At 49.7% G+C, this 27974-nt stretch overlaps 1 protein-coding gene across 2 annotated transcripts; it reads left to right on the forward strand.

The window, feature by feature from the left end:
- Positions 1 to 27573, forward strand: LOC132394476 (zinc transporter Slc39a7-like). Of its 2 annotated transcripts, none has more exons than XM_059970682.1 (8): positions 1 to 213; positions 10428 to 10833; positions 11921 to 12089; positions 13768 to 13851; positions 18951 to 19073; positions 21851 to 21991; positions 22257 to 22453; positions 25068 to 27573. In XM_059970682.1, exons 2-8 carry the CDS (start codon positions 10465 to 10467, stop codon positions 25317 to 25319), a joined length of 1335 nt encoding a protein of 444 aa, XP_059826665.1. In that variant the 5' UTR covers positions 1 to 213; positions 10428 to 10464; the 3' UTR covers positions 25320 to 27573. The 2 variants fall into 2 exon arrangements, with proteins under 2 accessions (XP_059826665.1, XP_059826666.1); XM_059970683.1 differs by lacking the exon at positions 1 to 213 and adding an exon at positions 6573 to 6713.
- Positions 27574 to 27974: the final 401 nt, after the last annotated feature.

Here is a 27974-nt window from a genome sequence, read left to right on the forward strand (position 1 = left end):
CGGAGCTTGGAGGAAGGTTCCAGTGGCTGGTCGTATTGGTGCGGGGTGGACTCGCAGGACCTGGCCGAGGGTGGTGAGGAATGATGGTGCGGGGCGGGTGACGTGACACGGAGCCTCCTCTCTTCTCGCGACGTCACACGCGGCCGGCGTCTCGCGGTATCTTAACAGCGCCGGGCTTCTGACTCTCCGGCGGCAGTGCCACGTCTGTTTCAGGTAAGGGGCTTTGGTCGGCGGCGAGAACAAGGAGGACACTTAAAAGTTCTGTTTGCACCCTTAACTGCACCCGCCCGCAACATTCCTCGGGGGCCAGTGGCTGCACTGGTGTAGGGTCGGAAGGGGGTCGCTGTACTTTTACAGGGTCTTGGATGGGGGTGGTTGTACAGATGCAGTGTCTTGAAGGGTTGGCAACACTGGGGTAGGTTCTTGTGAAGGGTATGGGGGGTGTTGGTTGCATGATGCAAGTCCTTGTGGGGGGTCTTGGGGGTTGGCCGCACTGGTGCAGAGTCTTGGGAGTGCTGCTGCATTGGTGCAGGGTCTTAAGGGAGTTTGCATTGGTGTAGAGTTTCGGACGTTGGTTGCACTGGTACAGGCACTGGGATCATTCCGTGCCTCAGTGTTTTACTCTCCCCCCGCCACTCGCCAATACAGTGCTGAGATTGGAGGATTTTGGAGCGAAGTCAAGTTTATCAGCAATTGGCAAACTGCCTGCCGCAGCAACTTACCAGCCCCCCCACCCCACCTCCACTGAGTTATTTAATATTCCGCCTGAGGTATTTTGCCTGTGGTCCAGAAGGTGTGGGATTTTTTTTAGGGCAAACGTTTTACATAATGCCGGAAAATTTGTTGAGAAGCTGGCTTGTGATTTGCAACTTTTGCCATACCCACAGGTCTGGCAGCGTGGGAGCTTTGCACTCTTGCTTTTTTTCTAATGTACAGAAGCCAGCAAGCTGAGTATACATCAAAACGGGCCACCTGATGCATGCACATGCCTGAATTTCGTTTGAATTTGCAATCATAGTGCACGACAGCACAGAACTGGCCTTTTGGCCCCTCTAATCTGTACTGTCCACATTTTCAACCTTCCCTCCATCTACCTGCATCCCAACCGTAACTCTCCACACCTGTAGACTTTGGAAGTTACAAGTTCAAACAAAAGAACAAGGACTTGCATTTGTATAGCTCCCTGCAAGTCCCAAACATGCACCCCTGGTAAAGCTCACCGTGAGGTAGAGGAGCTTCATGCCTAACCCAGAAAGCATACAAATCTCAGCTGACATGAGTGTGAACTGCTGGAGAGGTGCCCAACCGTTGGTATCATTTGTTGGAGATGTTCAGTCTCTCACAGGGCTGTAGGTCGTATCGAGATGCTGGGTTGAGATGGCATTGGCGCTGCCCAGCGACTACCCATCAGCGGCAAAATACAAAACAAAGAAACTTACTAAACACCTTATTAATAACGATCACTGTTAACAATGGAGAGGCATGGCGGAGGCGGGAGTGAGGAAGGTCCCGGTATCTGATTGATTTTAAGTGCTTGGCTGAAATGGAAAGGTCGGGTGCGGGCTGAATCGTGGTGGCGGAGTCGGCCCCAGAGCTGTCCTGAGAGTGAGGAATAACCCGACGTTTGGACGATTCATGCGCCGGGGCAGATCGGGGTGTCAGTACCAGAGGCGAGGGATGGGCTGGTTCTGTTCACTGCTCCGTGATGTTTACTCAGCTCTGCACTGAACTGAGACCGTGGCCTGCTCCAGCTATAGAGATTCCTGGCTTTGCTTCTGTGTCCTGCAATGTTTGCTGTATAAATTTATGATGTAACCTGATTTTGGCGGAGTTGTAAGACAATGGCTCCCTCTGATCACATTTTAAATCTTATACTGAGGACTGTCTTTATTTCTGTTCCCTAACAGAGTAACGTCTCTCACAGTAAATTGGCGACAAAATTCTTCTACAGTAAAATACGATAAGTCAGGGTAAATTCATTGATGCCATGGTTAGGGGGAATTAAGTGGGGTAATGGGACTGAGGCAATTGTGTTGCCAGCTGGTACATATTCCTGTGACCACTTTGTTCTCCACAGGGTGCTCAGTTTCCTCCTACAGGTCAGGGTCAGTAGATTAACTGTACGTTGTCCCTGCTGTGTAGTTGGCTGATAGAGAAGAGAGAATCCAGTTTGAGGTAATAACCATATGCACAGTTGCAATGAAAGTCTTGCTTACAACAGCAGTCCAGACACATCACATTAGAGGCACAGCACGTAAATTGAGCATAAATTATACAAGAAGGAAAAGAATGAGAATTAAGAAAAAAGTCATAGTGTTGCTATACTGAAGTAGTGATTAGGGTTGTGCAGGTTGTTTCACAAAGTGAATGGATGAAAGGAAGTCGCTGGTTTTGAACCTGCTGGTGTGGGACCTGAGGATTCTATACCTCGTGTCTGATGGTAGCAGCAAGAAGATGCTGTGAAGGAGATGGCGTGGTCTTTGGATTTTGCCTTCTTGGGCAATGCCTCCTGTATATGATTCCAGTGGTGGGGAGGGATGTGTCTGTGGTGTATTGGGCTGGGTTCACGACTGTCTGAAGCCCCTTACATTCCTGCGCATTCGGATCGCCATTCCAGTCTACTTTCAACAGCACATCTGCTGACAAGCCAAACCTCCTCGGTCTCCTGGGGCAGAGTCGATGGGAATGAGGCGAGAATAAAATGGCATTGGCATAAGTGGTTGATGTGGATTCGATGGGTTGAAGGGCTAGTTTCCCTGCTGTACTTTAACAAAGCCTTGTCCTCACGGACAGATGAGGACCCCTCTGTTCTTTGTAGAAGAGCAGCAGAATTATTCCCAGGTCCATGTCCAGTATATCTTCAGCAATCTGTATCAGTGAACCAGGTCACCTGCTGTTTGTCATCTGCTTGTTTGGGTTGCACAGGCCAAATTGCATCTATCACTTCACTTCAAATACACTTAATTGCTGACCAAGGCTGTGCAGGGTGCTACCTAAATCCTGGTCTCTCCTTTTTTTGCTTTAATATGTTGCCTTCTCTGCTATATGATAGACGACACCGATTCAGCCAGTGAATCCCTGGAGAAATCTCAACTTCAAGTTTAATTGTCAGTCAACCATCCATGAATGCTGTCAAGCGAAACGGTGTTACTCCGGGGCCAAGCTACAAAGCAGAGTGCTAGTAGTCATACACAGTAATAGCCACACAGAGTACGTACCGATAAAAGACAGCAGTGAAGTACAGTCATACACACAAAAAATTGTCCGAGACTGAGTTCATCAATGTCACAGCAGTCTGCAAACACCATATAGCTTGTCTTCTGCCAAGTGAACACTAGAGGGCAGCACTGATGGCAGCATGTTCACCGCGCCACACTGGTGGAGTATACCGACTCCGCCTCTCTCCTGGGCAGCTGCAAGCAGGTGACACCCCGGCTTGAGGCCTAGTCCTTGCTACAACTGAGGCCACACAGCTGTCCTGCTGTCCACTTGCCAATAGACCAATTATCTGAAATTTCAGCATTCCATATTAACGATGTCCAACAGTGTCTTGCCATCACAAGAAAAGTGACTACAACAATCACTTGCTAATAGACTGCACACTTTCAGCTCCTTCAGTTTCTCTGCCAGTGAGTAACTTGTCGATGGGGGAATCCTGCAGTACTTTACGTTCTTAAAGAAGGTCTTGCAATTGTAAAAGATGCATTTAAAAAAGACAGTAACAGTAAATTTTAAAGTATATACTACCTTGAGAAGTTTTCTTGCAGGTGCTTACAGGAAAATAAAGAAATACAAATGGATTTATGAAAACTATAAACAACCAATATGCAAAAGAAGACAAATTGTAAATAAGTAATACTGAATTGTAGAGTCCTTGAAAGTGAGACTATAGGTTGTTCAGCATTGAGGGAGTGAAGCTGAGCTGCTGGTTCAGGAGCCTGGTGGCTCTAGGGTAATAACTGTTCTTGAACCTGCTGGTGTAGGAGTTAAGGCTCTGTACCTCTTGCCTGATGGTAGAAGCGAGAAAGGAACATGACATAGATGGGGGGGGGGGGGGGGGTGGCGGATTGGGTATCCTTGATGATGGATGCTGCTTTCTTTGGGCAATGCTCCTTATAAATGTATTCCATGATGGGAGGGTTTTGCCTGTGATGAACTGGGCTGCATTCCCCACTCTTTCTGCTCCTGAGCTTTACCAGGCCATGATACAATCATCTTTTCAATCCCATTTCCTCACCTCACTGGAATGGATTCTGTCTGGCACATTAATGTGTGAATGTTGGGGGTGTTTATTCACTGGCCACACCTCCACTGATTTGAATTGTGATGGAGTAGGGAGATCCTGGGGGAACTGGCTTATTATTGGTAACCAGAGCTCCAAGAATCCTTAAGCTGAACATCATTCTGACTGCAGTTCTGAATGTTACTGTATCAGAGTCAGAATCAGGTTTAACATCACCGGCATATGTCATGAAATCTGTTAATTTAGCGGCAACAGTACAGTGCAATACATGATAAACCCCGAGTCCACAATTCCACAGATTCAGGGATGATGGGCAGCTGGAGGCAGGTGGGTGAGTATAGCAATAGAGACTGGGAGGTGTCAGACGAGGGCCATTTCTTTTCCAGAGGAAGGGTCTTGACCCGAAACAATGACTGCCCATTTCCCCCACAGATGCTGACCAACTAGTGTGTTGCTCTAGATTCCACCAAACACATCTCTTGCCTCTCGATTATCAGTCACTGCCTTGATTTCTCAGAACCTGATTTGCTTAATTATTTTTCCCAAGGTGTGGCCATTCAGTCCATCAGATCCGTACCAGCTTTCTGCAGAACCATCCCTTTCCTCTTGCCTCACTGAATCTCCACAATTTATTCTCTCCTGTGTGCCCAGCAGCTCCCCTTCGATGCTGGTGTTCTGGGAACAAGAGCTCACAGAACCAGGAAACCATGGCCATGGCTGTCACCTTCCTAAGTTCTATAGAACAAGGGATGGTTGCGGAGCAGACTCGTTGGGCCGGATGGCCTGATTCCGCCATATGTCTTATGGTTTTGAATACTGGAGGTGTGGTGAATGTAACCTTATTAGTCACTGGAATGAAGGGGGCTGAGGGGTGACCTGCATCGATATGGTAGATGGTCTTTTCCCCACAATCGGGGAGTCTGGAGCTAGAGGGCAGAGGTTTAAGGTGAGGGGGTATCTCGAGGGGTAGGTTTTCCACACTGAGGGTGGTGGGTGCGTGTAATGAGCTGCCAAGTGAAGTGGTGGAGGAGGGAACAAGTATGTTAAAGAGGGACTTGGATCTAATAGCTACATAGCTATCAGAGTCAGCATGGATGAGGTGGGTTGAAACAGCCGGTCGGTCTGCAGTATGAACCCACGTAAAGGGCGAACAACAGACCGGAACTACCACCTGACAGTAAATGCCAGAGTCTGTTGTTAAGAGAGAGGCCACTGTCAGAAAAAGTGCAGGGATCTGCTTGTACCTGAGGGCCACAGTTATGGGGGCGGGGGAGGCTGGGTGGATTGGGAGCGAAGAAGACTGGGGGATGACTTTATAGAAGTGTATAAAATATTGAGGGGTAGAGATGAGGTGAATACCTTTTGACCTACGCCCTCAATTTCCCAGGGTAAGGTTGAAAAGGGCCCCGAGGGACAGCTTCACACGGAGAACAGTTGGTATCTGGAACAAGCTGCCAGAGGAAGTGGTTGAGATAGGTATGATATCGAAATGCAGAAGACACTTACAGGCAGGTGCAGCAAGCTGTGAAAATGATGCGATACTGGGGTTTATTGTGTGAAGTTTCGAGCGCAGGAGCAAGAACGTCTTGCTGCAGTTTGTTTATTTTAGTTAGAGATACAGTGCGGACCAGATCCTTCCGACCCAACGAGCCATGCCACCCAGCAGTCCACCCAGTTAAACCTAGCCCCATCACAGGACTTGACAATGACCAGTTAACCCACCTTTAGACCGCGGGAGGAAACCCACACAATCACAGGGTGAACGGACAAACTACACAGATTTTTGCAGTGTTGGATACAGCTGGGTCCCTGGGTTACACAAATGTCTGTATGATATCCCCTCCACCACCATCGACACCTTCAAAACGCAGTGCCTCAAGAAGACAGGGTCCATATTGAGGAGCCTCACCATCCGGGGCAAGTCCGACCGCACTGTTCATTATGTATTTATTTTAGTTTTTAAATTGTAACTTGTAGTGATTTCTTGTGTTGCACCGTTCTGTGGTCACAAAACAACATGAACACTTCCTCAGTATATCGTCTCTCTCTGCATTTAATTTGCTTTTTCATTTATACTGATTGTAGTCTGTAGTTTTTATTATTACGTATTGCATTGTGGAGCTGCCGCAAAACAAAGTTCCCAGCGTGCTGGTGATATTAAACCTGGTTTTCATGTATTCAAAGTTCGAAATAAATTTATTATCTAAGTATGTAAATGTTGCCATATACTACCTTGAGATTACTTTTCTTGCAGGTATTTACCAGAAGAAACGAAAGACAGCAGAATTTTACGAAAACCTATACATAAATAGACAAATTCTGGTAACCACTGCGCAAAAGAAGGCAGACTGCAAATACTGAAAATGAGTTGTAAAGTGTTCACGAAAGTGAGCCTGTAGGTCGTAGAGTCGGTTCAGAGGTGTGGTGAAAGAAGTTATCTGTGAACGCTCAGGAGCCTGCTGGTTGTGGGGTAATAATTGTTCCTGATTGTGTGGGACTTTAGGCCTCTGTAACTCCCGCCCATTGGTAGCAGTGAGAAGAGGGCATGGCCTGGATCTGATGGATGCTGCTTTCGTGTAAATAGTGCCTTGTAAAAAAATATCCAGCCCCAACTCTTTGCTCACAATGAGTCTTGCAAACAGGGGTTTTGTTCAATTTAACTGAGAACAGATGTTTCCGCGGCAGGCAGGTTGGTGAGAGTGAGGTCAGCTGTGTTTTTCCCTCACCACCCTCTGCAGTCCCAGTCTGGTAGCCGTGTCCAGTAGGACCCAGCCAGCTCGGTCTGTGGTGGTATCACCGAGCCACGCTTGGTGATGGACATTGAACCCCCCACCCGGAGTACATTCTGTGCCTTTGCCTCCTCCAAGTGCTGCTCAACGTGGAGAAGTACTGATTCATCAGCTGAGGGGGGGACGGTACGTGGTAATCAGCAGGAGGTTTCCTTGCCCATGTTTAACCTGGTGCCATGAGACTTCTTGGGGTCTAGAGTCGATGTTGAGAGTTGCCAGGGCAACTCCCTCTCTACTGTACATCACTGTGCCACCAGCTCTGCTGGATCTGTCCTGCCAGTGAGGCAGTGCGTACCGGGGAATGGTGATGGCGGGGTCCGGAATGTTAACTGTAAGGTCCAATTCTGTCAGTACCACTATGTCAGGCTGTTGCCTCCAAAGCTGGGAGGCTGTCTCACGGTAAGGGGGACTTTGCAGGGTCAACAGGGCTAGCTTTGCCGTTGTCGTTTCCAGTGCGCAGGTCAATGCCGGTTTGTCCGTCTGCGTACGTTCCTTATTATTTTCTTTTCAGCTGTTGGGTACAACTGAATGGCTTGCTAGGCCATTCCAGAGGGCATTTACGAGCCAGCCACATGACTGTGGGTCTGGAGTCACGTATAGGCCAGATCAGCTAAGGACCCCTAAATAATTCGTCCTCTAAAGGACATTAATGAACCAGATGGGTTTTTACGACATGATTTCATGGTCTTCAGATATTTTTATTGAATGCAAATTCATCATCTGCCATGGTAGGATTCAAACTCATTTCCCCAGCGTATGACTGGGTCTCTGGAGTACTGATCCAGGGGTAATTACCACTACGCCAAATCCCCCCCTTCTGCAAGAGCAGAATGCAGTAGCTTCATGAGATCAAATCCCTGGATGTTGGATCCCGAGCACTGAGTCCCTTGGGTAGAGAATTCACCAACACCCATCTGAAGAAATACAAGTTCACGTTTAATTTTCATTAAACCGTGTACATGAACACATTCCAGTGAAACAGTGTCCATCTAGGGCCAAGGTGCAAGCATAGTGCCAGCTGTCGTACCTACGTAGTACCTGCAGCACATATAATTCTGATAGCAGAAAAACATACAGGTACAAAAACTGTTAGAAATTAATAATAATATAGGCCAAGTCCCAGAACGTCATGGCCCGTAGGTTGATGGTACATGGATGTTGTCCTCGAGCCACATTTTTGCAAGTATAACCAAAGCAGTTCCTCATCTCAGGCAAGTGCAGCTTGTCCTCCCAGGAGCGAACACTGGAGGGCAGCACGGATTGGGGGGGCATGGGGAAGCCAGCTGCCAACCCAGCATCACACCGGCAGCCCTGGAGTCTCCTCTCCTGGGAGGCTGTAACAGGCGGTCCTGCAGTATTGGGGCCTGGCCCATGTAACGACCGAAGCCACACTGCTTCCCCACTGTTGGTCTTGCCAATGAACCAGTGTGTCGGACTTGCAGAATTCTTCATCAATGTCCAACGGAGTCTTGGAGTCACAATAAAAATACCCAAGCCAATCCTTTTCACCGTTTGTTGAATCACGTGCCTCCTTTGACACCTTCCAGCAGGCTGGAACAAGTTCATCTCCACATCTATCGAGCAATTGCCTGCGGGGTAGACTTGCCGTGCTCGGTTTTTAATATACAGCGGTGTTTTGTGACCATTAAAAGAAGACATTAAGGACTGACAGTTACACCTTTGTTTGGACCCAGAGAGGCTGCTTCGTCTGATCGCGCTGCCATCTCATCCTTGTTTTTCTCAGTGCCCCCCTCATCTCAGTGACGAGTTGCTGTCTCATATTCTGAGAGTTGCCCCTGGTTCTGGACTGGACAGTTGTAGGAAGCATCCACCACATCTCTTATTGTTATATTCCATCCACGCTGACCACAGTGCTCACCGAGCTGGTCCCCTTTGCCTGTATTTGGTCCATATCCCTCTAAACCCCTTCCTATCCATGTACAGGTATTCCTTGAGTTACAATCGTCCGACTCACGGACAACTCGTACTTACGAACTGAGGAAGGAGAACGCTGTCCGCCATTTTAAGTCAGATCGCAACGTCGTCCGCCATTTTCAGTCGGATCACAACGCTGTACGCCACTGTTGCCATTGACACTGTTTAACTTTGTATTTGGCTTAAATTTTTCTTAGTAAGATTCACCCTGACCCAGCCCCCTCCCTCCATTCCAGTCGGCTGGTGGCACAGTGAGATCAGTGAGTTTGATCCAGTGACAGACCGCTCCCTTGCCGGGTTGATGTCGATCCAGTGACTCCCGTACCGTCCGTGCTGGGTTGATGTGGATCCGGTGACTGCTGTACCAATCGTGCTGGGTTGATGTGGATCCGGTGACTGCTGTACCATTCGTGCTGGGTTGATGTGGATCCGGTGACTCCTGTACCAATCGTGCTGGGTTGATGTGGATCCGGTGACTCCTGTACCAATCGTGCTGGGTTGATGTGGATCCGGTGACTCCTGTACCAATCGTGCTGGGTTGATGTGGATCCGGTGACTCCTGTACCAATCGTGCTGGGTTGATGTCGATCCAGTGACTCCCGTACCGTCCGTGCTGGGTTGATGTGGATCCGGTGACTGCTGTACCAATCGTGCTGGGTTGATGTCGAACTCACAACTCAGTCTTGTGAAAAAAACACTGCCACCTCCAGTTTAAATTCCCACATGGAATATTGTGGAGGATCAAATACCCAAACCCAGCACAGCCCCCACTTGTCCCATTTGGCCTGTCTCAGTGCGGTGGTCCTTAGGACCCAGTGGACCTCTGGAGCCGGCGGAGCTTGGGACCCGCTGCCCGTAGTGTTTCTGTTCTATTGACAGGAAGTGATCGCGATTTGAAAATAAAGTGGAAATAACAAAGCGTTTGGAAAGATGTGACACGCCATTGGCCATTGGAAAAGCGTTAGGCTATCGTCAGTCAACGATCAGAACAATTTTAAAGGATAACGGATAAAGTGAGAATAATGGAGCATGTGAAATGCCCTGCCCTGATGAAAGCTACAATTATTACTAAGCAACGCAGTGGTTTATTTATTGGAATACATACGTTTCTTAAGTGTTTTATATGCATAGAAAGGTAAAATATATACTATATACTAAGACAAATGTTTGACAAACTGACACTAAATAATACCGGATGTACTTGTTCCGACTTATGTACAAATCCGACTTAAAGACGGACTCAGGAACGGAACTCGTGCGTAACCCGGGGACTGCCTGTAGTTATTCAAAATGTCTTTCTGAATGATACTAACCTGAGATTGGATGGGAACCACCGCTGACTGGTTTCAGGAAGGAGCACGCACCCGCAGTGTGCTGGATCCCCAGAGCCATGGTGGATCCCGGGAGGGTTTGCTGCATCCCGTATCTCATGTGCTTGACTCCTACTCTTTGCCTTGCAGTGTTTGTCTGGATCGTGGTGCATTGACAGAGAGGGCCATGTCTGTGTCCCGGAGGTGGCAGCGTCCCAGCGTCCTCCTTGCTTGCCTCTTGTGTGGGCTGGTCCTGCATCTGGCGGAGGGTCACGGCCATTCCCATTCCCATGGCCACTCCCACAGCCATCACGGCCACTCTCACGGAGAAGAGCATCACGGCCACTCCCACAGCCACCACGGCCACTCTCATGACCACCATGGCCACTCTCATGACCACCATGGCCACTCTCACGGAGACAAGCTCACTGGCCACTCCTACCCCGATGATCATCCCACCCATTCCCAGGGGAAGAACCGCTGGAAGGTGGATGCAGAGCAGGAGAAGCTGAAATCTGGGAAGGAGGAGAGCAAACCCGTGGAGCTGTGGACACAGGTCAGCGTCTTAGAGTCATACAGTACGGAAACAGGCCCTTTGTCCCCGCTCGACCAAATTGCCGACCTGGTTTGCCCGTATCTATCACAGACTGGTCTACAGTGTCTTGTAGTGAACATGGTGTCGCACTAAACGGAGTCTCCTCTACCTGCATGTGATTTATGTCGCTTCATTCTCTGTCTGTTCACGTGTCTAACAACCTTGTATCAGCATCCGTCACAGCCTCCGACCGACCGCTTTAAGGCATCTACCCCTTGTGTTGTTTAAAAATAAACTTGCTCTGTACATGACCTTTAAACTTTACCCTCTCACCTTAAATGCATGTCCTACCAACTGTACTGTTGCGTTCTGACTATGACATCACTGTGCCTGTGAACTTGCGTTGCACGATGCATGTGACATCACCACGTCTATGACCTCAGTGCAGAATACACGCATGATGTCACAGTGTGTGATCTCGTAGAGCAGTACATATACAACTCCTCTCCCTTCAGTTTGAGCCTGGTCCCACAGTGTGGGAATGAGCCACTCCCACTGTCTCTGCGGGAAGTACAATGTTTGAGTTCAGAGACACTATCCCGAGCATTAATGGTGTTATGGTGAGCAGCTCAACAAGTATCGTCCAGTCCTAGAAGAGTGTTGGTAGTTTTTCATCTAACTGCACTGCCACAGTTTGTCCTGACAGTGACATTTCCTCAGTGAGCCATGTTCCCATATGCAGTCCAGTTGCATCACCCCCTCTGTTACCCCTCCAGGGGGCGGCACCCCTCCATGGCGCCTCCCAAAGATTAGTGCTCCCTCCATTACCAGCCTGACCCAGTGTCAGGCACAGACTGAAGCTCCCTCTACACGGTCCCATCACGCCCTCCGCGGCTCAGTGCACCCTCCTTTGCCACTCCCACACGAGTGCTCCCCTGCCCCTTCCATACCTTCAGCACCCTGCATAGACAGTTCCAACCTGTGCTGGTAATGGGGTTTGATCCTTTGCCCTGGGGTGGCCCTGTGGCTAGCTCCTGACCCATGGTTGAGAGCCAGTGGAGAAAAGACGCAGCCTGTTGTAATGCCGGAGTCTCTCTGTACCCCACAGGCCATTGGAGCCACCCTGCTGATCAGCGGCGTCCCCTTCCTCATCCTCTTCTTCATCCCTGTCGAGTCCAATGCCTCCAAGCACAAGAACCTGCTCAAGGTGCTGCTGAGCTTCGCCTCGGGAGGCCTGCTGGGGGATGCCTTCCTCCACCTCATCCCTCACGCACTGGGTGAGGCATCGTTGGGCTGGGTCAGGGTCGCTGTGGCGGGGGCTCGCGGTGGCAGGGCTGGTGAAGCAGCTTCGAGTGTTGGCGGAGGGTCTCGATGAGGAAAGGTGTTGGAGAGGTTGAATTTTTCCAGCAGGTGTGATGGGTGGGGAAGCACCTGTGGTGTGCAGGATGTGGTGACCTTGGGTGGGAGGTGGAGGGGCAAGGGAAGGGATTGGTGGTGTTGGGTTTAAGGTGACCTTGGGTGGGAGGTGGAGGGGCAAGGGAAGGGATTGGTGGTGTTGGGTTTCAGGTGACCTTGGGTGGGAGGTGGAGGGGCAAGGGAAGGGATTGGTGGTGTTGGGTTTCAGGTGACCTTGGGTGGGAGGTGGAGGGGCAAGGGAAGGGATTGGTGGTGTGCAGGATGTGGTGACCTTGGGTGGGAGGTGGAGGGGCAAGGGAAGGGATTGGTGGTGTTGGGTTTCAGGTGACCTTGGGTGGGAGGTGGAGGGGCAAGGGAAGGGATTGGTGGTGTTGGGTTTCAGGTGACCTTGGGTGGGAGGTGGAGGGGCAAGGGAAGGGATTGGTGGTGTTGGGTTTAAGGTGACCTTGGGTGGGAGGTGGAGGGGCAAGGGAAGGGATTGGTGGTGTTGGGTTTAAGGTGACCTTGGGTGGGAGGTGGAGGGGCAAGGGAAGGGATTGGTGGTGTTGGGTTTCAGGTGACCTTGGGTGGGAGGTGGAGGGGCAAGGGAAGGGATTGGTGGTGTTGGGTTTCAGGTGACCTTGGGTGGGAGGTGGAGGGGCAAGGGAAGGGATTGGTGGTGTTGGGTTTCAGGTGACCTTGGGTGGGAGGTGGAGGGGCAAGGGAAAGGATTGGTGGTGTTGGGTTTCAGGTGACCTTGGGTGGGAGGTGGAGGGGCAAGGGAAGGGATTGGTGGTGTTGGGTTTAAGGTGACCTTGGGTGGGAGGTGGAGGGGCAAGGGAAGGGATTGGTGGTGTTGGGTTTCAGGTGACCTTGGGTGGGAGGTGGAGGGGCAAGGGAAGGGATTGGTGGTGTTGGGTTTCAGGTGACCTTGGGTGGGAGGTGGAGGGGCAAGGGAAGGGATTGGTGGTGTTGGGTTTCAGGTGACCTTGGGTGGGAGGTGGAGGGGCAAGGGAAGGGATTGGTAGTGTGAGTTTAAGGTGATCTTTGTAGAAGATTAGAGGGAAATGGCTGGGTTGTGTTGGATGGATGCTGGCGGGGGAAGCATTTGTGGTGTTGGGAATGGAGTGACCTTGGATGAAATGGGATATGGTGGGTTACGGAGCAGGAGCTGGTGGTGTTGGGGTGACCTTGGGTGGGAGGAGGGGTGGCAGATTGGACTGGAGAGGTTGGTGTTGGAGATGAGGTGATCTTGGTGGGAGTTGGTTCAGGAAAGGATGGGGTTGAGGACATTGTGTGAAGTAGATATAGTGAGTTTGGAGTTTGGGTGATTTTTGAATACAAGTTTGACCCTAGGCGGGGGATTGAAAGTGAAAAGGGGGTGGTTAAATGTGGGTAGGTTGGGTGGAGAGGGGAGGGATTGGTGGGGAGATGAATTGACCTTTGTGGGGTATTGAGGGTGAGGGGTTGGGCATTGGTTGCACTGTGTGTGGGTTGGCCGGATAGGGGAGGGTTTGGTGCACGGGATCATTCACTTACCACGCTTTATGTTTCCCACAGAACCTCATTCCCATCAGTCGACCCCTGACCACTCCCATACTGGGGCAGAAGAGTTGGATAGTAGTCACGGCCACTCCCATGGAGGTAGGAGCAGGGCCTCGGTGCTGTGAGCGGCAGATGGAAGTGAAGTTTTGTGATTTGTTTCCCTCTTGCCCTCTTCCTCCCTCCATTGTACACTCTCGCCCTCATCCATTCCCCCCCCACCTTTTACCCCAAATGATCCTCCTTTCCTCACCGTCTGCGATTTCACCCACCCCCAGTGTCAATGTTATGGATGGTGGAAGTGATGGCTTTGTGGCCAAGTCTGCAAATGATACAAAGGTAGGTGGAGGGGCATATAGTGTTGAGGAAGTAGGGAGTCAGCAGAAGGATTGGGAGAATAGGTAAAAAAAGTCGCCAATGGAATACAGCGCAGGGAAGTGTATGGCCGTGCATTTTGGCCAAAGAAGTGAAGCCGTAGACTGTTTTCTAAAAGGAGAAAAGATTCTGAAATCAGAGGTTTAAAGGGACTTGCGATTCCTCTTCTGGGATTCCCTGAAGGTTAACTTGCAGGTTGAGTTGTTGGTAAGGTGAGGAATGCAAATGCATTCATTTCAGGAAGACTAAAAGGACAATGCCAGGCTGTATAATGCATTTGAAGTATTGACTGCACTTGGCGTACTGTCAGCAAGTTTGGGGCCCTTATCAGAGAAAATATATGCGGGCATTGGAGAGGGTCCAGAGGAGATTCACAAGGATGATTTGCGGAATGAAAGGGTTAACATATAAGGACTATTTGATAGCTCTGGACCTATAGTCACTGGAGTTGAGAAGAATGAATGGGAAATCTCATTGAAACTATTTGAATATTGAAAGGCCTAGATAGAGTGCTTTTGGAGAGAATATTTCCTATAGTGGGTGAGTCCAGGGAGAGAGAGTACAACCACAGAATGCAGGGACGTCCCTTTAGAACAGATGAGAAGGAATTCCTTTAGCCAGAGGTTGATGAGTCTCGGGAATTCATTGCTACAGACAGTTGGGGAGGCCGAGTCGCTGGGTATATTTATATAAGCAGAGGTTGATAGGTTCTTGATTAGTAAGTACATCAACAGTTAAAGGGAGAAGGGTGGAGAAGGGGATTGCGAGGGGTAATAAATCAGCCATGATAGAATAGTGGAGCAGACTCATTGGGCTGAATGGCCTAGTTCTGCTGCTACGTCTTATGGTAAGTTTTGCCAGTATCTGACCGAACTTTACCCGCCCCCTGGTCCCCGACCTCCCTGCCCCATCTGACCCCTCTTCACTAACTGTCATTCTTGTTGTTACCCACTGTCTGCCCTGTTGCCTGTTCCATTCTGTGACTTGCTGGTTTGTGTATTTTTCAAAGTTCTAAGTAAATTTATCATTAAAGTACATACAGCTGCAGGAAAACGTTTGTGATCCCTTTGCAGTTGCCTGGTATTCTGAATTAATTATTCATAACGTGGTCTGATCTTCATCTAAGTCACAGTAATAGATAAACACAATCTGCCTAAGCTAATAACATACAAACAATTGTACTTCTCATGTCTTTATTGAACACTTTGTTTCATCATTCACAGTCCAGGCTGGAAAAGAATGTGAGCCCTTGTATCTCATTGCTGGTAGAACCTCCTCTAGCAGTAATAACCTCCACCAAACATTTCCTATAGCTGTTGATCAGACTTGCATTATGTCAAGGAGGAATTTTAGACCATTCCTCCATACAAAACTGTTTCAGTTCATCAATATTCCCGGGATACCTTGCATGAACAGCCCTCTTTAGGTCATGCCACAGTATCTTGGTTAAGGTCTGGATTCTGACTTGGCCATTCCAAAACATGAATTTTCTTCTTTTTAAACCATTCTGTTATTGATTTATTCTTGTGTTTCAGATCGTTGTTGCATCATCCCACTTCTATTAAGCTTCAAGTAATAGATTGCTACACTGACATTCTTCTGTAAAATGTCCTGATACAATTTTGAATTCATTGTTCGCTCAATGATTACAAGCTGTCCAGCCCCAAACCATGATGCTCCTTCCACCATGCTTCACAGTTGAGATGAGGTTGAGGTATTGGTGTGGAGTGCCTTTTTCCTCCAAATGTGGCAGTATGCATTTCTGCCAAAAAATTCACCTTTTGTCTTATCCATCCACAGAACATTGACCCAGAAGCATTGTGGAATATTCAGGTGGTCTGTCGCAAGCTTGAGATGTGTAGCAATGTTTGTTTTGGGAGCGCAGTGGTTTCCTCTGTGGTGAACATGACCACAATTCTTGTTCAGTGTTTTTCTTAAAGTAGACACATCAACAAAGACATTAGTAAGTTCTAAAGGTTTCTGCAGCTATTTTGCTGTTACCCTTGGGTCCTTGTTCACCACCTTCAGCATTGCATGTTGTGCTCTTGGTGTGATCTTTGCAGGATTCCCATTCCAAGAGAGAGTAGCAACAGTACTGAATTTCCACTATCTGCAGACAATTTCTCTTACTGTGGTCTGATGAACATTCAGGTCTTCAGAAGTGCTGTTGTCGCCTTTTCCAGCTTCATGCATCTCTGCAATTCTTCTTCTAAGGTCCTTTGAAAGTTATCTTGATCGGGGCATGGTGCACATAGAGAAGAGCAGTTTCTGTAGTAACCTGATTGTTTTATTTATGGAATTGGGCATCTCTGCAACCCACAACTCCAATCTCATTGATTGGAACACCCAACTCCATATAGCTTTTGTAGAAGGCATTACCTCAGAGGTTCACGTACTTTTTTGAGCCGAGACTATGTGATTGTTTAAATGGTGTACTCAACATTGTGAAGAAGTAGTACAATTGTTTGTGTGTCTGTTAGTTTAGGCAGATTGTGTTTGTCTATTATTGTGACCTAGATGACTATCAGACCACATTTTATGAGTATTTCATGCAGCAAACCAGGCAATTGTAAATGTTCACAAACTTTTTCTTGCTACTGTATGTCGTCATATACCCTGAGATATTACAAAGAAGTGTAATAGGATCAATGAAAAACTGCATGCAGTGAAAACAGACAAGTGTGCAAAAGATAACAGATTGCACAAATACAATTGAGGAAAAAAAACAGAAAATAGGAAGCAGTAATTATTGAGAACATGAGTTGTAGAGTCCTTGAAAGTGATTCCAAAGATTGTAGAACCTGTTCAGTGTAGGGGTGAGTGACGTTGAATGAAATTATCCCCTCTTATTCAAGAGTTTAATGCTTGAGAAATAACTGCTTGTGAACCTGCTGGTGTGGGAACTGAGGCTCCTCTACCACCTTCCAGATGGCAGCGGTGAGAAGAGAGTATGGTGGGGGTCCTCAAAGGTGGATGCTGCTTTCCTGCAGCAGTGCTCCTTGTAGATGTGCTCAATGGTGGAGAATGACTTGCCCGTGATTATCTGAACTGTATCCACTACTTTTTGTAGGCTTTTCCGTTCAAGGGCCCGTTTCCGTAGCGGGCCCTGATGCAGCCAGTAAGTATGCTCTCCGCTGCAAACCTATAGAAGTTTGTCACTGTTTTAGATGACGTGCTGAATCTTCGCAAACTTCTAACAAGGTCGAGGCATTGCTGTGCCTTTCCAATGGCAGCTGCATGCTGGACCTAGGATAGATCCTCTGAACTGATACTTATGCGAGACTGTTCAGCCCATCAGATCTGCGCTGACCTTCTGAGCAATCTTATCTGTCTCCCTCCTTTCCCTGTGAGCTGTTCCTCCTCGTGTGCCCATCTGATTCTCCCATCACCTCCCTACTTGCTTGGGTTCATTTACTAATCTCACTGAATGAGCCATCTGTAGTAACCGGAGCACCCAGGCAAAATCCGTGCGGCAATGGTGAGAACATAACAACTCCACACGCAGATAGCACCAGAACCTGGGTCTCAGAACTATGGGGCAGTGGCTCTACCTGGTAACCGTTACTGAAACATCTCCCCCGTTGCAGTGTATTTGAGGGTGTCCTAGGTGAGATGTATTGTGAAGTCGTTAAAGTGTCTTATGATGTGTAATAATGTAAGGTATCTCATTCATCAGTAATCCTTTGTTATCCCTCTTATTTGATATTGATCCAATGGAAAGTGGCTGTCAAATTGTGGTACATCCTAACCATCTTGAGAAGAAAGAGCAGGCCTTGGTTTTACATTTCACTTGACTGATGACACTGCCCCTCCCACAGTACCGCCCACCCCACTCCCCTGTACTGCCTCTCTTGCGGAATGACACTCCCTCAGTTGGATGCTCCCTCGATGCTGTGCCCCCCCAGTCAGTATCATCCTTCCTGCAGCGATGCTGTCTGAATACGGTCCTTTTTGTTTTAAGCAAACATTCAAAACTTCATTCCAACGCAAAATACATACGAAACTCAGGGTTTACAATACTATTAATAGCTTCAAATTAAAACATGGTCACTAACATCTAGGAGATGCTTGATTCCCTGGGGGACCCACCACTCCTGGATATCCTCCACAGTCTCCCTCTCCAAGGACGCCTGAGCACGAACTAACTCTGGAAGAGGGGCAGGAAGTCAGCTCAGGCAGAACCTTCAACTCTAGACCTGCAAGCGGCCATTTTGGCCATGCCTAGGAGAAACCCTACCAGCAGGCTCCCCCCCCCCCCCCGAGTGACCTGTTCCCCAGTAACTCCCCTGCCCCCCCGTACTGAATGACTGTAGATTAGGAAAGTGGGGCTGAAATGCAGCCTGGACTTGAGGAGCAGCTGCTTCAGAAACTCAGACAGGGACTGCAGCCTCACACACTCCATATATAATGGTATACCTGGGCAGGGCGTCAGTAAACCGGCTCAGAAATCTGTTGCACGGTATTGCCCTACGCAACCCCCTCCATCCCAGATCCCCAATGTAGAGGGGAAAAATCCCCGCATAAAGAGACTTCTACTGGGGACCTCACTGGCCGTCTGATCGTAAGACAGACTGTCATGATGTATCCTGGTAGCAGGTGAGGACAATGAAGTGACAAGTGTGCAAGAGCAGCCTGTAGAAGGTGCGTTCCCCCATCACCCCTCCCTGCAGGACCGGATCAGCCTCTCTGTTCCCATTGGCATATTTTTTTTGCAAATCCACCAACCCCCCCCCACCAGCCTGGGAAAGGGTGAGTATCCCAGTATTTGCCCCTTTCTCCTGTCCCACAGTGCAGTGTTATTCACTCTGCTCCTGTCTCTCCTGCAGGTCACGACCATTCGCATGTGATGTCTGTGGGTCTCTGGGTCCTAACCGGAATAGTTGCCTTCCTGGTGGTGGAGAAGTTTGTGAGGCACATGAAAGGCGGACACAGTCACAGTCACAGTCATGGTGCGTTAGAGCGCTTTGCCCTCTGGTACTGTCGGTGGTGGGGAGGAAGGAGAAACCGTGCCGAGATTAGAAATATCTCCGAAAATGGAGGGCCAGGTCCTGCAGACGCTGCAAGCCTGAGGTAAAATTGGATGCATGTGAAATCTAGCAGCATCCGTGGGGCCAAGGATCAGGTTGTTGAGCACTGGGTGGGGTTTGGGTACAGCACAGTCGAAGTTGGGATGGTGAAGGGACTGCTGTTCTCTCAGTCCCCACACCACCCCTGTCATCCACACCCCCCACCAGGGGTTCTTACCACCTGGAAGTGTTTTGAAGTTGCTGAGAAAAGATTATTGATACGAAACATTGGCTTACTCTCCTTCACCGGAGGGGGAAGATAGTTTCTGTGTGTCAATGTGGTGCCAAGGTGCAATGGTGAAAGGACCAGAGCTGAGGGAATGGAGGTGGGTTTGGAGGCCTGGGTGTAACCAGGGTGCAGGTTTGACTGTGCACTAGGGCAGTACAGGGTGAGATATACTCTGTGTCGGATGGGACAGCGTGGAGGGTATTTCACTCTGTGTCTGATGGGACAGTGTGGAGGGTATTTCACTCTGTGTCTGATGGGACAGCATGGAGGGTATTTCACTCTGTGTCTGATGGGACAGCGTGGAGGGTATTTCACTCTCTGTCTGACTCCAGCAGCGTGTGATCGGGTGGTGCAGAGAGAACTTCAGTCTGTGGTTGCCCTCAGGACTGTTTGATAGAACACTGTAGAGGGGACTTCTCTCTGTGTCTGATATTGGGAGTGTGTGATAGGACAGTGCAGGGGGAGCAGTACTCGGTGTCTGAAAACTGTTAAAATGGGGCAGTGTGGAAGGAGCTTCACTCTGGGTCTGACCCTGGGAGTGTGTGATGATTCAGTGTGGAAGGAGCTTCACTCCGGGTCTGACCCTGGGAGTGTGTGATGGTTCAGTGTGGAGGGAGCTTCACTCTGGGTCTGACCCTGCGACTGTGTGATGGTTCAGTGTGGAGGGAGCTTCACTCCGTGTCTGACCCTGGAAGTGTGTGATGCAACAGTGTGGAGGGAGCTTCACTCCGGTTCTGACCCTGGGAGTGTGTGATGATTCAGTGTGGAGGGAGCTTCACTCGGGTCTGACCCTGAGAGTGTGTGATGATTCAGTGTGGAGGGAGCCTCACTCTGGGTCTGACCCTGGGAGTGTGCGATGGTTCTGTGGAGGGAGCTTCACACCGGGTCTGACCCTGGGACTGTGTGATGGTTCAGTGTGGAGGGAGCTTCACTCCGGGTCTGACACTGGGAGTGTGTGATGCGACAGTGTGGAGGGAGCTTCACTCTGGGTCTGACCCTGGGAGTGTGTGATGATTCAGTGTGGAAGGAGCTTCACTCCGGTTCTGACCCTGGGACTGTGTGATGGTTCAGTGTGGAGGGAGCTTCGGGTCTGACCCTGGGAGTGTGTGATGATTCAGTGTGGAGGGAGCTTCACTCCGGGTCTGACCCTGGGAGTGCGTGATGGTTCAGTGTGGAGGGAGCTTCACTCCGGGTCTGACCCTGGGACTGTGTGATGGTTCAGTGTGGAGGGAGCTTCACTCTGGGTCTGATCCTGGAAGTGTGTGATGGTTCAGTGTGGAGGGAGCTTCACTCCGGGTCTGACCCTGGGAGTGTGTGATGATTCAGTGTGGAGGGAGCTTCACTCCGGGTCTGACACTGGGAGTGTGTGATGATTCAGTGTGGAGGGAGCTTCACTCCGGGTCTGACCCTGGGAGAGTGTGATGGTTCAGTGTGGAGGGAGCTTCACTCTGGGTCTGATCCTGGGAGTGTGTGATGGTTCAGTGTGGAAGGAGCTTCACTCCGGGTCTGACCCTGGGAGTGTGTGATGATTCAGTCTGGAGGGAGCTTCACTCTGGGTCTGACCCTGGGACTGTGTGATGGTTCAGTGTGGAGGGAGCTTCACTCCGGGTCTGACCCTGGGAGTGTGTGATGCGACAGTATGGAGGGAGCTTCACTCCGGTTCTGACGCTGGGACTGTGTGATGGTTCAGTGTGGAGGGAGCTTCACTCTGGGTCTGACCCTGGGAGAGTGTGATAGTTCAGTGTGGAGGGAGCTTCACTCTGGGTCTGATCCTGGAAGTGTGTGATGATTCAGTGTGGAGGGAGCCTCACTCCGGGTCTGACCCTGAGAGTGTGTGATGGTTCAGTGTGGAGGGAGCTTCACTCTGGGTCTGACCCTGGGAGTGTGTAAAGGTTCAGTGTGGAGGGAGCTTCACTCCGGGTCTGACCCTGGGAGAGCGTGATGGTTCAGTGTGGAGGGAGCTTCACTCCGGGTCTGACCCTGGGACTGTGTGATGGTTCAGTGTGGAGGGAGCTTCACTCCTGGTCTGACCCTGGGAGTGTGTGATGATTCAGTGTGGAGGGAGCCTCACTCCGGGTCTGACCCTGGGAGTGTGTGATGGTTCAGTGTGGAGGGAGCTTCACTCTGGGTCTGACCCTGGGAGTGTGTAAAGGTTCAGTGTGGAGGGAGCTTCACTCCGGGTCTGACCCTGGGAGAGCGTGATGGTTCAGTGTGGAGGGAGCTTCACTCCGGGTCTGACCCTGGGAGTGTGTGATGGTTCAGTGTGGAGGGAGCTTCACTCCGGGTCTGACCCCGGGAGTGTATGATGGTTCAGTGTGGAGGGAGCCTTTCGGACTCTTTGTCCGGTTGTTCACATTGGGAAGGTGTGGTGGTGATTTTGCTGGTTGGGAGAGAGTGCCAAGCCCAGGACTGACCTGCCTCACATCCGCAGCCCCTGCCAAGAGAAAGGAGAGCTCGGAGGAGGAGGAGGAGCGGGTTGAGGACCACAAGCAAGGGGAGCCGAAAGGTGGTGTTCGGCAAAGGAAGCCCGAGAAACCAGCTGCCAAGGCTGAACCCAAGGCTCCGAGCAGCGGTGAGTATAGGGTGGGAGATGGAGCACTCCTCCTTCCGTCCCCTCCGCCTCTCGCCCCGCCGCGTCCCCTCCGCCTCTCGCCCCGCCGCGTCCCCTCCGCCTCTCGCCCTGCCCTTCCCTGTATCTTCATCCTCACTCACATGCAACACTGACCACTCTCCCCCTCTTTCCCTCCTGTTACTTTCTCCCGCTTACCACACTCACACAGACCATCTCTTCACCACTTCCTCCCCTGACTGACCGAACTCCCTCCTCCCTCCTTCAGACATCAAGGTGTCGGGCTACCTGAACTTGGCGGCAGACTTTACGCACAACTTCACGGACGGACTGGCCATTGGTGCCTCCTTCCTGGCCGGTCCTGGGGTGGGAGTGGTCACCACCATCACTATCCTGCTGCACGAGGTGCCCCACGAGGTGGGCGATTTCGCCATCCTGGTGCAGTCTGGCTGCAGCAAGCACAAGGTCAGTGGGTTGGGGTCGGGGAAGGGCTCGGTCCTCTCGTCTTCTGTCTGTCTATGGGAAAGCGCGTTCAGGGCACCGGCGTTCAGACATCCTTTTGCCACCCTGCCTTGGTCTGCCTCTCCCGATCTCGGCCGCTTTGGCCACGTCTGGAGTATTGTGTGCTCTAGGTGCCGAGGGGTTTCACCAGGACTGCCTGGATGGAGAGTCTGGACAGCCTTGGGCTGTTTCCTCTGAAGTGGCAGAGGAGACCTGACAGAGGTTTATAAGATTGAGAGGCATTGCTAGACAGTCTTCCTCCCAGGATGGAAATCTCAAATACTAGATGGCATGGCTTCGAGGTGAGAGGAGGGAAAGTGTAAAGGAGATTTGTGAAGCGTGATTTTTTCCACACGATGTAGAATGCACTGCCAGGGGAGGCGGTGGAAGCATATACACTAGTGACGTTTCAGATTCAGGCCCATGGAGGTATAGGTGGCAGCTGCTGGCAGGATACGATTGCGTTATCGCTTCTGGGCCTTTTGGCTAAGATCAGGCGTAGTATAATAAATTAGCACCACGGTCGGTACAGCCATGGTGGGCTGAAGGGCCTGTTCCTGTGCTGTTCTGTGTTTTCCCTCATCTCCCCACCTGACTTAACCACATTGTGTTCGCCCCTCGAAGCCTAATGTGATCATAACTGCTCACGGTGTTCCAGGTGAGGTCTACACAGAACCTTGTGTGTCTGCAGTCTAGCTCCCGTCTGCACAGCTTCATTCCCACATACCCCTTCATTTCCTGTGCTTGCTTTTTAATTACATCTGTGAGCCTCTAGGTCTCTTGGACTTCCAGTCGTGTACTGTTTAGAAAATACTCTGCTGACTCTGAACCTGACCAGGGAACTTGGAGCTGAACCGTTAATTGTTTCAGAGGCTGCCTGATTCCAGCATTTCCTGTTTGTTTATTTTATATTTCCAGCATCTGCGGTTTTGGTATTTTTTTTCTTGTAATTAGCCATAAAGCTGTATGGCACAGAAAGGGTCCAACACGTCCATCCAATTATTTTGCCCTTTTGCCCGCATTAGGGTCGTATTGAAATGCCCCTTAAATGTAGTAATTGCATCACCTCCACTTTCCAGTATGAGCAAATCTGGACAACAAAACTTGCCCCTCAGGTTAAAGCTCCTTAACCCTCATTGTAAACTGATGGCTTATATTTCCTAATTTTTAAAGAAGTTAAAATCAATTCACTTTCATTTTTTTTGTTCCTGCATTCAAATCTCCAGCATCTACAGTTTTACAAGTCTTGCCTCTTTTCCATTTGTTTCCCCTGTCAGGAAATACTTGTAGGTCTTGCTTATTTTACTCTCTGCTCTGCCAGTTTCCCAGGCCACTCAAAAACTTGCCTTTGGTTCTGCCAACCCCAGCTCTAGCTGAGAGTCTGGACTCCAGCTGAGTGAGGGTGAGATAGGCGTCAGGTTGTTTATTGTTGTGTGGACGAGCACAGTGAGGTACAGGGACAATGCTACATCATCACAGGCAGCTTGCCATGCCCCCTTCTCCCAGCTGCCATCAGGCAGGAGGTCCAGGAGCCTAAAGCCCCACCCCAACAGGTTGCTGAACCAACCAGCACAACACTAATTGCTACCCTCAGCAATACCGTGACTGTGTTGCACAAAATGCTGGAGGAACTCGGCTGGCCAGGCAGCATCTATGGAAAAGAGTATGCAGTTGACATCTCAGGCTGAGACCCTTCTTTGGGGCTCAGCTTGAAACATTGACTGTTTACTCCCAGTGGAATGAAGGGAGTTGTTATTGATGTATACAAAATTCCGGGGTATGGATGGGGTGAATGTATGCAGGCGTTTCCCCGCAGCTGGACTGAGACGAGAACGAGGGTGCAAGTTGAAAAATTTATGGCAATTTTGAAGGGGCACTTCTTCACTCAGAGGGTGATGTGAGTGTGGAATGAGCTGCCGGGGAAGTGGTTCAATTGAGATTGAAGAGATTAACTTTCTTGTTGCATGTACATTCAGTGAGATGTGGTGATGGCTGAGCAGTCTGCAAGGGTCATCACCCTTCCGGCACCAACGTAGCATGCCCTCAATTCACTGACCGTAATCGTAGGTTCTTGGGATGTGGGGGAGAAGCTGAAGCACCCGGAGGAAGCCCACATACAAACTCCTTACACACTGTGACAGGAATCGAACCCCAGTCTTGCAGCTGGCACTGTAGAGTGATGGGGCTAACCACTACCCTACTGTGCTGCCAATGTCACCCTTTAAGAGAAGGTTGGATAGGGACGTGGGTGGGAGAGGAATGGAAGGCTGTCATCCCAGTACAGGTAGACGCGACTAGGCAGAAGAACAGGTTGACACAGACTAGGTGGGCTGAACGGCCTGTTTTTATGATGTGGTACTCATTGAAGGCCAATATTCCATTTGTTTCCTTAGCAGCCTGTTGTACCTGCAACCTAGCCCTCCCAAATCCCTCTGCACAATAGCGTGCTGCAGTTTGTCACTTTTAAAATAAATCACACATAACTTACTAACTTAAGACAGTGAGGAGAGGGAAAAAGAAGTGTCTAGGCTTGTTAGGGAGAGAGCGCTGACTCTACCTCTCTCTCTCTGTGTTACAGGCTATGGCTCTGCAGTTGGTGACTGCTTTGGGTGCACTGGCAGGTACAGCCTGCTCGCTGCTGGCTGAGGGCATTGGTGAAGCCGCCACCCTCTGGATCCTGCCCTTCACCGCCGGCGGCTTCATCTACATCGCCACCGTCTCCGTCATCCCGGAGCTTCTGGAGGACTCCCGGCCGGCCCAGTCGCTGCTGGAGGTTGCGGCCTTGCTGGTCGGCGTCTTCATGATGGTGCTCATCGCTGAGTACGAGTAGGGCCTCTCCTCCTCCTCTCCTTCCCTGGTCTGTGTATGAGGGTGGTGGTGGTGGGGTTGTAGTCATTGGACAGGGAGTGAGTGTTGGGCAAGAGGAGGTATAATCTACAGCGACCATCCAGGCCAGAGGGCTACAGAACCTCAAAGCCCATCTGTCCCGAGGATTTTTTTAACGCTCAGGCATTGAATGTACTTAAGAGTTTTTTTTTATACGAAGTATGTGTATTAATGTGTAAGTGTTGGAGTGGGATTGGTGGTGAGGAACCATGCTTTGTTGCAATTCAGATCTTTCCAAATCCATTGTGTGTGTGCGTGCGCATACATACAACTTTTTATGCTTTTCATATATAGTATGTACACAGATAACTGTCTGTGTGTGTGTGTTTTTATATTCGTGCATTTCAATGACGGTGTGTATATCTGCATCTGCAGGTTCACATCTGTTTCAGTGTGGCACACGTGTGACTGAGTGCCTGCATACCAGTTCGTTTGTAGATTGCGCGTGCCTCTTTTTGCTTCTGTGTGTCTGCGTATGCACGTGTGTACACCTGGGTGAGTTAATAACCTGAACACTAGGACCTTTCTCAGCCAATGGTGTTTCACTGCCTCTTGGTAACAATTCTGGTTTTACGATGACTTGTGGCTGACTCTGTAGTGGACCAAGTTCTCCAGCCTTTTGTTTGTACTGTGGTTGATTACTTGTCTTACATTGCTGATTTTCTTTTTGGGCAAGAGCTTGGGCTCCAGCGTTGGGCCAGCTTAGGTTCTGGTTGGGGCAGGGGGTTGCTCGTGGAAGAACTCGCCCCTGTCCATTCTGTTGGTGGAGCTGGTCTGACAGTGTGTGTGGTTCAGTTATGTTAGTATAGGACTTGTTCCTTTGCTCAGAAGAAAGGTGGCTGCGTTCTCTACCCCTTGGCCAGCACTGTGATTGCAAGCAAACCCTATCCCCAACCCATCCCAAAATCTTCCATCTGCTGAAGTAAGATGCAGATGGGGCTTTGCAAACCCAATGCCGTTTATTTCTCTGGTTAATTTTGTGTGTTATTTCTGCAGTACTGACACCAGGGTGGCACCTGGTGGCGACCAAGCGAACTGCAAGAAGGGAACTTGGCTTCCGACCCAAGCCCACTGCCAACCAAACCCTTCAACACCCAATCCTCTCGTGCCTGGCCAAATGGATTGTGTCACCAGAGCAGGGAAGATTGCATGTGGTGCTTTATGTACATGGTGTTTCATTTCAGAGGTTCCAGGTTTCCTTGATGTTGAAGGCTCCTTCTGAATCGCGTGAACTGATGGTTCTGGGGAGGATTAGATCGGAAGGAGCTTTCATCTTGAGGAACTGGTTCCTCTGAGCCTGGTGTCAGCACGGGCATCTCATCATGAATGGGAGGGTTTGCCACTCACCCCGATGCTCGGAGAGATCTACCCACAAGGGGTACAGCCATAGGTCATCCCCTTAGATCAGACCTGAAGAGGGCTCCTGACTATGACCTTCCCTTGCCCTCTGTACAGTTATGTGGGAAATGTATGGGTCAGGATAGGAGTGAGGGCTATTGGGAGGCTGGAGATAGTAGGCAATTCCTCAGGCTGATGGGAATCTTGTTGATCAAGGTAGATGAAAATATGACATTGTGGGTATTTGTGAGATTATAATAGATGTAGAGGAAGGGTGGTGGGTTTCACAAATCAAGGTAGATGGGTGTTAAGGAGAATTTGGTGAGATGTGATTAGGGTGGGTATTTGGTGTGTTGGACTGGTGAGATCAGCTTGAGCTGCTGTTTCACCAGCAGGTTAATAACGAAGCTGTCTTCCAGGCTCAATCAATGGATGTGATTTCTGATGGAAACTCATGCCTGAAGTTTGAAGGAGGCAAGGGGTGGGATAGAGGGAAAGCAGTGGGGGGGGGGGGGGGATGCATTTAGTCACAAGTATGGGCGGTAGAAAACTGAAAAGCACATGGAGATTTGACCCCAATCTGCCCTGTAAAACTGGGCTGTGCTGCCCCAAAAGGTTAAACTCCTCACTGCTGGCATTATTATTGATATCTATTTAATTCAAATTTGCAGTCCTTTGATCTGTAATTGGGGAGTACTGGTCTTATTGCCCTACAGCAGGGAGCTGTATTAGAATCATGTATACAATTGGCTGGGTTACCTATAGTCATTTTTGCCATCTCTGATGTGTAATTGTTCTGATAATGATATCTGTACCAAATAACCTCAATCCTTGCATTCAATAAATGAGTATGAAACACACTAGACGTTGGAGACTGTACCTTGAGATGGGCTCTGAACCCTTGCCTGTAACGCTTTCTGCTTGTCCAAGTTCCACGCTGTCGCAGAATTAATGCAGCAGATAGAGGTACAACTTGTTTAATGTGAGCTTGTCCCATTTACTGCCTTTATCCCATTTCCCCTATAAACCTTTCCTTTCCTGTCCAAGTAACTGTGTGCTATAAACCTTTCCTTTCCTGTCCAAGTACAGTAACTATGTAAATATCTAAAATGCGTCATTTAAACATTGTACTTGTACCTGCCTTTACCACATCCTCTGGCAGCTCATTCCATATCCCCACCACCCTTTGGCAGAAACACTTCTCATGGCCCCATTCAAAACTTTCCCTTCTCATCTTAAACCTCTATCCTCTAGCTTTCAT

The sequence above is a fragment of the Hypanus sabinus genome, chromosome 5 (genome assembly GCF_030144855.1).
Source record: "Hypanus sabinus isolate sHypSab1 chromosome 5, sHypSab1.hap1, whole genome shotgun sequence".
NCBI lineage: Eukaryota > Metazoa > Chordata > Chondrichthyes > Myliobatiformes > Dasyatidae > Hypanus > Hypanus sabinus.